General features: G+C 38.4%; 1 protein-coding gene across 3 annotated transcripts; it reads left to right on the forward strand.

Annotated features, from left to right (window-relative positions):
* The first annotated feature begins 544 nt into the window (after positions 1-544).
* Positions 545-10,489, forward strand: LOC141671669 (uncharacterized). 3 transcript variants are annotated; one of them, XM_074477968.1, is made up of 9 exons: positions 545-801; positions 906-997; positions 1,086-1,139; positions 1,223-1,247; positions 1,474-1,596; positions 2,222-2,388; positions 2,480-2,549; positions 8,716-8,814; positions 10,108-10,489. In XM_074477968.1, the coding sequence occupies exons 1-9, from the start codon at positions 643-645 to the stop codon at positions 10,156-10,158; spliced, it is 840 nt and encodes a 279-aa protein (XP_074334069.1). In that variant the 5' UTR covers positions 545-642; the 3' UTR covers positions 10,159-10,489. The 3 variants fall into 3 exon arrangements, 2 of the variants coding, with proteins under 2 accessions (XP_074334069.1, XP_074334068.1); XR_012555204.1 differs by having other exon boundaries at positions 546-801; positions 882-997; positions 8,748-8,814; XM_074477967.1 differs by having other exon boundaries at positions 548-801; positions 882-997.
* Positions 10,490-10,666: the final 177 nt, after the last annotated feature.

The raw sequence follows: 10,666 nt of genomic DNA on the forward strand, positions 1-10,666 counted from the left end.
TTACGAAGCATCTATCATGGCAGTAGACACTAGTAAGATGCTACCAGATCAAGTAAAATATTACGATGCGCTCAAATATAGAATCATGAGAAACATATTGTAATATTTATATGTAATTGACTCTATTTTGCCACTGTTATGTATTAAACTTTAATTTGTTTTATATGTGAAGTTTATATATTAGACTTATTTTGACTATATTTTGCAAATGGGAGAGATACATAAAAATTCAAAAAGAAATTACATAAAAAATTTAAATAGAAATTACATAAAACATTTAAAAAAAATTACATAAAATAAATTACATAATAAATATTTAGTTTATGAATTTGAGTTTTGTGTGTTGTTTAGTTCGAGTTTTGTTATCAATTTATAACATCTAAAATATGACCGTTATAAAATATAACCGTTAAAATTTGAAATAATACTAAGCATTATATTTAAATTATTATATATTATTTTAGGTAATGACGATGCTCTTATTTTATTAGTAAAAAAGTGTAATGTTGAGACAGTAAATTGAAAGTGCGAGGAAAGGGGGGAAGACGGACAAAAAGTGGGGATACAGGACAGACACGGGGCTAAAAGTGTTTAAGGGGTTGAGAAGACTTAACTCAACAACAACCGCACTTATTAGTTTGTATGTATGTAATGGCGTTAAAAGTTGGGGCATCCCACTACTACCACTTGACTGCTGCTTCCTCCTCCACAAACCCCCACTGTGGTCGTTTGGTGAGTGTTAAGGCTGTTGTTAAGAAAAGCCCTAAACGCCTCAAATACTCTTCTCCTTCTTTTACCAAGGTAAGGAGCTGCTACTCCATACTTCTTTCTTCCTTGTTGTTTTATTTTACTTGGTTTCCTTATGCCTAAATTATTATTAGGATGACGCTTTGCTGTATGTTGAGGTGGATCCTTCTGGAACTGACACTTGGAAATTGGACCCTGTTATTCAACTTCTCCATAAGGGCGCTGTTGGTGTTATTCCCACTGATACTGTGTACATCTCCCCCTTATCCCCCTCTCCTCTTATTCCTTACTTCCTATTGTAATAGTTAGTAAGTGCACCAATTCTTTTTTTTTTCTAGGTACGCAATTGTTTGTGATTTAAATACCAACTCCGCCATTCAACGTCTTCGTAGGTACATACTCTTCACTTACATTGTACAAAACCCTTCCTATCCTTTCTATTCTTTTATTATTCATTTTGCACTTTGTTTTGCAGATTAAAGAATATAGAAGCTTCAAAGGCAAGACTAATAGTCTGTATTTGATTCATTGTTCCTTTTTATTAAAAATCCAGTTCAATATTACCAGATTCTGGTCCATTTCTTTGCGGTAACACTTACTCCTTTTATTGACTGCATAATGCATAGTCCATGTTTCCATGCTGCAACTACTTGCTGTCACATTTTACTCTTCTTCTTTTCTGGTTACTGAAAATTAAAATGGATTGCTAACAATTTTCAACTGCAGCCCCTTAGTACCTTGTGTCGTTCATTCCAAGACATAGATACGTACACAACCGGGTTTCCGCGTGGAGGTGGTCAAGGACTATCAAACATTTTCCGAGCTGTAAAACAATGCTTGCCTGGCCCTGTAAGTTCAATAAAAGTCATGATGTTTAGGGTAGTGAAGAAAAGCTAAATGAACTTTTTTATTTAGAAAATGTAGCACGTGGAATTTGTCTAAACATCTAACACACCTCAAAACAAGAACTCACTATTGTTTTTTCAGATCTTCATCTCACACTATCAATTGCCTTTCAGTTTTTGTGTTTATAACATTGTCATGCTAGCCGTCTAGGAATATGTAATACCCTTGAATCCTTCTTCTATTTTTCAAATTAGACTTTTAAATTCAAATTTTCTTATACTCTGGTGTCGATTTCCTTCCCATAGTGCATGAACTTGAGGATGATTTAAATAAATTTATGCTATGTGACCTTCCAAGTTAATGATAGTGTCTCTTAGTTAGGTTCATTCATTTTATTTTAATTTGTCCCTAGTCTTGTGTCTAGATTATTATTCGTATCATCAGAGAATAATATTCGATGAATTTTGTTTGTTTAGTTACGCTACGACTTTTGTTTCTTCGATTGCTTCCAATTGGATGTCTTTAGGTTCAATACTTACACTAGCCTTCTGTATATTGTTGGTATAGGGTGGATACATTATAATGTATCTGTTTTCTGACTAATTTGTTTCTGACTAATTTGTTGTAGTACACGTTCATCCTAACTGCAAGCAAGTTGTTACCAAAATCGTGTACAAGATATGGAACAACTACCTCCAAACTTTTATCTCGGAAAAATGTAGGTGTTCGAATCCCCGATGATGCTGTATGTCAATCAGTTTTAGAAAGGATGGGCGCCCCTTTGCTCTCTACGAGGTAGTCAGAAATTTAGCTTTAAAATTATTTAATACTACTCTTAAGAAGCTTTTTACTTTGATGTGTGTTGACTCTATGTTTCTTGATTTAGTGTCAGGTCACCGAAAGAAAATGAGTGGATCATAGACCCACTTGTGATAGCTGATGTTTATGGAGCAGAAGTAATATGTTTTTCTTCTTGAAGATAGTATTTAATTCTTAGGCTATTCCTCTGAATGGGCTTGAAGATAATTCTATCTGTTTCAAGTTTATACAATACTTTAGCAAGTAACACTTTCTACATAGTGTATATATAAATTAAGAGTATATGAATTTTCAATTTTGGATTAGAAAATAAATTGAACATATATAATAAATGAAGTCAAAATGGGTCAAATATTGAAACAGATGTAGAGACTAATCAATGGGTGAATATTGAAACAGATGTAGAGAGTAATAAATGGGTCGTATGCAAGCAACCCACCTTGTTCTCTATGGCTTTTACTTCCTTTTCTTCTATTTACCGTGGTGGAGAAAAGTGAAAAATAGCAAGCTTTTTAACTGTTAGTGAAGCGCTTCAAATATCTTAAAGTATTTCTTTCTTTTTAAGTTCTAGCTGAGTTAATACATTCCATTAAACTATTACAGTTCTTTGCCACCTGTTTATAGGACATTGTGGAGAATTTTTGCTCCAGGTTTATCACCATCTTAAATACCAAATAATTGCTTTAAATCTATATTTTGTTAGGAATTCCTGTTTCCCGCCTTTGCGTATATAGAACCTGAGAATTATCACAGGCAATAATATGAACAGATCAATAATAATCAAGACAAATGAACACCAAGATTTATACGTGGAAAACCCCCCTTAAGATAAAGAGGTAAAATCCACGGGACCAACTGCGAATGTTTCCACTATAATGATAATAATGGTTACAATATTCTCTCTCAAGTTTACAAAGTAACACTTGAGGTACAACCGAATAGTAATACAAAGATTCTCTATCCCTTCGGTACTGGACCGGATAACCTGGACAGAACAGTCCCTTCGGTACTGGACCGGCGGATAACTTGGAGAACTCCCCTTGTGCAGTCGCAACACCTGGACGAAATCCTACCGCTGCAGACCCTGAAGGCTACAGCCCGACTAATACTCACACTAACTCACCCGAAACGAAAGAAGAGAGAAGCACGAGGGCCCCCTATTCTGACCAGTCTGAAACTACCGCAAGGTAAGTTTCTTACTAGACGGACTATCTAGCAGCTATACACTTAAGAAGTGAGGTTGAGAATATAGTAAGGTGCATTTTGTGAAGTGGAGGGAGAAGGGTAATTATAGGAAGAGCCAATGACATGCTTGGGTAATTAATGGGTAAAGTAGGGGTAAATAAATAAGAGGGAAGGTGGGAGGAAAGTGGGATAGATGAAGTGGTGTGTTTGGAAAGTTTTGTTTGAGGGACCCACAACTAACAATCTCCCCCCTTTCCGAAGTCACAACGCTTCACTTGCATTCCATGCCTGCGCCCCGTTTGCACAGCTCCCACTTTTCTCGCGGAGCCACCTTGGTCATCATATCCGACGGATTTTTATCCGTGTGTATCTTGTCTATCTGGATCACCCCGCAACCAATGGTAACGTATATTAATATGCTTAGTACGACTATGACTAGTAGCATTCTTGCTCAAGTCAATAGCATTCTGACTGTCACAGTATAACTCAAAGTTATCCTGTTTCAGACCCAGTTCTTGGAGAAACCGCTTTAACCAAACCAGCTCCTTGCTTCACAAGCAGCAATATACTCTGATTCGGTTGTTGACAACGCAACACACTTTTGCAACTTGGACTGCCGTGCTACAGCTCCCCCAGCAAAAGTGAAAAGCATCCCTGACGTGAACTTCATCTCATCTGGATGTCCTGCCATGTCAGCATCTGTAAATGCTTCCAAGACTGGTTCAACGTCTCCGTACTTCAAGCATAACCCGGAAGTGCCCTTAAGATATCTGAGAATCCACTTCACTGCTTCCCAGTGCTTTCTTCTAGGATTTGACAAATATCTACTCAGAACTCCAACAACATGAGCAATATCTGGCCTTGTACAAACCAATGCATACATAAGACTCCCCACTGCCGATGAGTAGGGAATTTCTTCCATATCCTCCTTCTACTTGTCTGTTGACGGACATTTTCTTATCCAGCTTGAAATGTCCCGCCAATGGTATGCTAACAGGTTTAGCATGATCCATATTGAACCTTTTTAGGACCCGTTTAATATAACCCTGTTGTGACAACCACAACATTCGAGATGTTCTGTCACGAACAATCTTCATCCCTAGAATTTTCCTTGCTGGACCAAGTCTTTCATATCAAAGAACTTGGACAAATCCTCTTTCAACTTGCGAATCATGTTAGCATCTTGGCCGACCACTAACATATCGTCAACATAAGCAGCAGGATAATGAAGTTACCGTTAGGAAACCTTTGCACATAAACACAGTGATCGGATGCAGTTCTCTTGAACTTATAATTCCTCATGAAGGAATCAAACTTCTTGTACCACTGTCTCGGCGCTTGCTTAAGCCTGTATAAACTCTTCTTGAGTTTACACACCATTTGCTCCTTCCCTTTCACTTCAAATCCCTCCGGCTGGTGCATGTAGATCTCTTCCTTCAAATCTTCATGAAGGAATGCAGTTTTCACATCTAACTGCTCAAGCTCAAGATCCATGCTAGCCGCCAATCCGAGAACTGTTCGGATTGATGTCATCTTTACAACTGGAGAAAATATTTCATCGAAATCAATGCCTTCCTTTTGTGCAAAGTCTTTAACCACCAAGCGTGCTTTATATTTCACAAGCTCTTCATCATCCCTTTTTACTTTGAAGACCCATTTATTCTTCAAAGCCTTTCGTCCCTTTGGAAGTGTAGTCAACTCATAGGTTTCATTCTTGTTTAAAGAATCCATCTCCTCCTGCATTGCTTTCAACCAACAACTGCTTTCTTTATGAGTCTCGACTTCCTCAAAGGTCTCGGGCTCCCCCTCATCAGCAACTAAGATATACTCGAATGAAAGATATCTTCCTGATTATCTTCGTTCTCTCGTAGAACGACGTGGCTGAGTTTCTCCAACTTCAGCCTGAGGCGGTAGCTCCCCCCTGCTCCGTAGCCTCATCTTCTGCCATATCATATCCATCATCTTTTAATGCATCTGGATTTCTAGCTTTCTTTGGTTGTCGAGTTTTCTCAAAATTCTCACAATTTTGAGACTTATAGATAACCACATCTCTGCTCATGAACGTCTTCTTCAATTCAGAATTCCACAACCGATAATCGAACTTTGGTTCCTCGTAGCCAACAAGAATACACGAAGTTGTTTTATCTTCAAGCTTTGTTCTATGCTCCTTCGAGATGTGTGCAAAAGCCTTGCATCCAAACACCCGCAAGTGGGAAAATGAGACATCCTTTCCCAACCAAATCTTCTCCGGAATCTCAAAATCCAGAGGTGCCGATGGAGATCTATTGATCAAGTAGCAAGCTGTTCTTACAGCTTCCCCCCAAAATGACTTCGGCAGTTTAGCCATTTTCAACATGCATCTGACTCGTTCAGCAATGGTACGGTTCATTCTTTCTGCAACACCATTCTGCTGTGGGGTTCCAGGAACTGTCCTTTCATGCCGGATACCGTGCTGTGCAAGGTACTCTTGAAACTTTTTTGAAGTGTACTCTCCCCCGTTGTCACTACGAAGGCACTTCAGTTGTTTTCCTGTTGATCTTTCAACCATGGCGTGAAAATTCTGGAAGTACTCAAATACTTGATCTTTGGATTTGAGTAGCTCAACCGACACCTTTCGAGATGCTTCATCAATGAAGGTAACAAAGTACTTGTTTCCGCCTAAGGACTCCACCTCAAACGGACCACACACATCAGAGTAGACTCTTTCCAACACCACCGACTTTTTCTTCAATGGACTGCTTAAAGATACTCGATGTTGTTTCCCGAATAAACAATATTAGCAGGGCTTCAATACAGTATCTTTAGCAAACGGAATGAGGGATTTCTTTGCTAAAATCTGCAGCCCTTTCTCGCTCATGTGGCCAAGCCTCTCGTGCCACAAACTTGCTGTGTACAACGAGCCACAATTGGAACCTCTTGCAACCACTAACGGACCTGTAGTAAGCTTCCACATTCCTCCACCGAATGTATTTACGTACCCTTGCTTGTCTAGCGCCATGCCAGAAATCAAGTTGAGCCGTAAGTCTGGAACATGCCTGACATCTTTCAGAGTCATTGAACAACCTGTGTTTGTCTCAATGCAGATGTCACCAATGCTTGCGATCTTTGACTGATCAGAGTTACCCATTCTTATCATACCAAAGGCGCCTGCTTGGTACCTCGTAAAGAATTCTTGAGTAGGTGTTGCATGATACGTTGCTCTAGTATCAACCACCCATTCGACTTTCTGATCATCAATATGTAAGCATTCTTCTTCCTCGAAAGAAAGGATCACAACATCTTCTATCATAGCTCATAGCAGCTGTTGTGCTTTTCTCGGCATGTCTCCCTTGCTGACCATTGTTCTGCTCGTTGAGCCAGGCCCTACAATCCTTCTTGTAATGACCCTTCTTCTTATAATAGTAGCATTCAACGTTGGCTTTTGATTTGCCACCGGAATTTCCAAAATTCCTGCTTTTACTACGCCCCATGTTCGAATCCTTGTAGTTGCTTCTGCCCCTGTTCTCAGTAATAAGAGCCTGGGAATCGTTGCTGACTCCCTTTCCTTTTCTTCTCATAGCCTCACTAAGGAGACTTTCCTTGATGGACTGCAACGTTAGTTTATCACTTGGCACATCATTAGTTATTGCCACCACTAACGTATCCAAACTCGAAGGCAAAGTGTTGAGAAGAAAAATTGCCATGAGTTTGTGATTAAGATTAAGATCCATCTGCATAGTTGCAAGTTGATTTAACGACCCCTGAAATTCGCTCATATGCTCTGACATATTATTTTCATCCTTAAATCTCATGTTCATCAGCTTCCGGAACAGAAAAGTTATATTTTGTGAACTTGTCTGTTGGAAGGTAGACTCCAATGTCGTCCAGAGCTTGTAAGCGTCTTCTTCTTCTTCTGCAACATGACTCTGAGTCATCAATCCATCGACAAATAAGACTGATAGTTTTCATGTTCATCTTTTTCCAAGCCGCATCAAATTTCGCTGCAAGCTTGACCCCTTTCAGCTTCACTGGATCAAATAAATTTTTACTGTAAAGAAGATCTTTGATTCTGCTTTTCCACAACGGATAATTTGAAGCTGTTAAACATATCATTATACTGGATGAACTCTCCATTTCCATTTACCAAAAACTACAGGAATCGTCACTTAGAACCGCACAAGTTGGCCAGGAAAGTGGATGTGTTTGGGGAGCTTTCCGTATAAATACGGTGCGTAATCAGAGAACCACTGCGCACAAAGCATTTTCCTAGTCACCAATAATGTGGGCCCCGGCTCTGATACCAATTGTTAGGAATTCCCGTCCCGTCTTGGCGTAAATTGAACCTGAGAATTATCGCAGACAATAATATGAACAGATCAATAATAATCAAGACAGATGAACACCAAGATTTATACGTGGAAAACCCCCTTTAAGATAAAGAGGTAAAGACCACGGGACCAACTCCGAATGTTTTCACTATAATGATAATAATTGTTACAATATTCTATCTCAAGTTTATGAAGTAACACTTGAGGTACAACCGAATAGTAATACAAAGATTCCCTATTCCTTCGGTACTGGACCAGATAACCTGGACAGAACAGACCCTTCGGTACTGGATCGGATAACCTGGAGAACTCCCCTTGTTGCAGCCGCAACACCTGGACGAACTCCTACCGCTGTAGACCCTGAAGGCTACAGCCCGACCAATACTCACACTAACTCACCCGAAACGAAAGAAGAGAGAAGCACGAGGGACCCCTATTCTGACCTGCCTGAAACTATCGCAAGGTAAGTTTCCTACTAGACGGACTATCTAGTAGTTATACACTTAAGAAGTGAGGTTGAGAAGAGAGTAAGGTGCATTTTGTGAAGTGGGGGGAGAAGGGTATTTATAGGAAGAGCCAATGGCATGCTTGGGTAAATAATGGGTAAAGTAGGGGTAAATAAATAAGAGGGAAGGTGGGGGGAAAGTGGGATCGATGAAGTGGTGTGTTTGGAAAGTTTTGTGTGGGGGGCCACAACTAACATATTTAGCAACAGGAATCAACACCTAATAATTGTTTCGAATCCCTATCTGGAAACAGGAATCATATAACTGATATGATGCTCTTGAATTTTTCTCTGATATATTCCTAGGGTCTTGATTTTGTTGTTGATGCCGGTGTTAGAGTGGCTGAACCATCTACTGTGGTGGACATGACTGCAAGTATTCCAAGAGTTATACGGCAGGGAAAGGTAATTATGAATATTTTTAAGTTTATTTCTTTAGCAAAGTATAACTTCTGTTATCATGAATAGAAAACTTAGATGTATTAGGGTGGTGTTTATGAGACTAGATAATTAGGTTGAATTACCCAGGTGAATAATTTAGAGTTTTCTCCAGTATTGATGCTTTTAGAAGGGTCTTTACAAAAGTGGTTGTCTTCACATGACATGTGGACAGTTTTTGCTATCTTATCACTAGCATGCTTCATTACTTGCAATACAACATCCAGTTTTCAAACGTGCCATATAAGATATGTTTGCTTGCTTATACAATTTAAACTTATGTAATTTATATTACTAATGGAAGGTTGTTATGTAATCTATCTATTTAATGGAAATCTATACTGGTTCAGAAGGATTTTTTGTTCCTAACAATATAAAGCTTTTCGGATGAGATAGATTTTTCATATGAAATAGCCTCTTGCCTCTGAGAATATCATAAGAAAGTGCTCGGTGCCTTTTAGCATTAATAAAAAATTGCCGGCGAAGCCACGTTGCTGAAAATTACTTATAAAATGGCGAGATAGTATTATAGGCTATATGTGAGTCTGTTAGTTCCTATGTGTAGATAGGAATTTTTTCTAATAGAAGTTGTGTTTTAATCTGAGAAAGTGGATGTTTGACTACTTGAAGATTTTGGGAATCAATGGAGAGTCATTAGAATGCTTGTGTTAGATTAACCATTCAACTAATTTTGTTGTTTTTAGTTCTATAGCGTCAAAGAAAACTACTAAACTAGGCTCTCAGGAAAAATAAAATATATGCAGATATAGAGCTATAGAAGTATATGCAAGAGGCTCCAATTTAAAGAAGCATATGCCTGAAATGTTGTTGGTAAAAAGCGGGCATGATAATAAGAGCCTCTGGCTCTATAATTTAACAAGGGGTAATTGGGTGGTTGGGATTTTAAGGTCATGACAGAAATAATGTGGGCCTAATTTAAATCAACATATATTCTGTTGACCTTTTAAAATATGTTGAGTTGGATGACGTTGCAATATGACATTATTTACATGTGTTGTACGAGTATGTTAATGGAATTTGTTGGACTGCCTGAAACAGATTAAGTTACTGATGAATGTAGCTTCAGCTCCTTTTAACCTAAACTAGGAAGATAATGAGGAGTTTGGGCCTTTTTATACCAAGTTGGTTTGAGTTTAAAATTTTAATATGGTTCATTCCCAGCTTTCTATTACCATCATCACGTGACTTGAGTGCTAAATCTGTTCAAATAATTTATTTTATTTTATTTTCACCGTGCAGGGGCCTAAACAGCACTGGATGGTAACGGAGGAAGACTTTGAAGAAGACTGAAATTATTTATAGTTGGAGCAAGTCTTTGTGAACATGTAGTACATAATATGTAGAGTGGTAGATGAATTAAGGAATCCTTGTGTTTCATGCAATATTTTTTGTTGGCTCACCCCCAAGGGAAGTAAATGAATTATAGCTTGTAGATCTATGGCCAAAAAAGTTGGATGATAGTTATGGGGTTTTAGTTGGTGCTTTATATTTTGTACCTAATATAATTTGTATTATGGAGGGGGTTGATTTATATGGCAACTTCTCCCTGTTGTAAGCTCAAGTGCACAACTGTTATGTTTAACATCCTTTTCAGTGTATAAGATGAATAATTTCGCTGGTAGCCTCTCCTATTGCTCATCTGCTTAGCCAGACACAGACGAAGTTTTCTTTTGTATCTGTAATTAAATTTGTGTATCCATGGCATGCCAAGTGCTTAGGTGCTTACACATAAAAGATATATAGTTGTGTGCTGATATTTATTTCATTAACTAATCACTCACATCCCATGTGATTTTAT

Source organism: Apium graveolens, chromosome 7, assembly GCF_009905375.1.
Source record: "Apium graveolens cultivar Ventura chromosome 7, ASM990537v1, whole genome shotgun sequence".
NCBI lineage: Eukaryota > Viridiplantae > Streptophyta > Magnoliopsida > Apiales > Apiaceae > Apium > Apium graveolens.

Excerpts from the sequence above, each read along its gene's own strand:
- LOC141671669 (XM_074477967.1), top strand. The coding sequence starts at position 643 with ATGTATGTAATGGCGTTAAAAGTTGGGGCATCCCACTACTACCACTTG. Across the intron at positions 802-881 it reads CTTCTCCTTCTTTTACCAAG|GATGACGCTTTGCTGTATGT; the intron begins GTAAGGAGCTGC and ends AATTATTATTAG. Across the intron at positions 2,389-2,479 it reads GCCCCTTTGCTCTCTACGAG|TGTCAGGTCACCGAAAGAAA; the intron begins GTAGTCAGAAAT and ends TTCTTGATTTAG.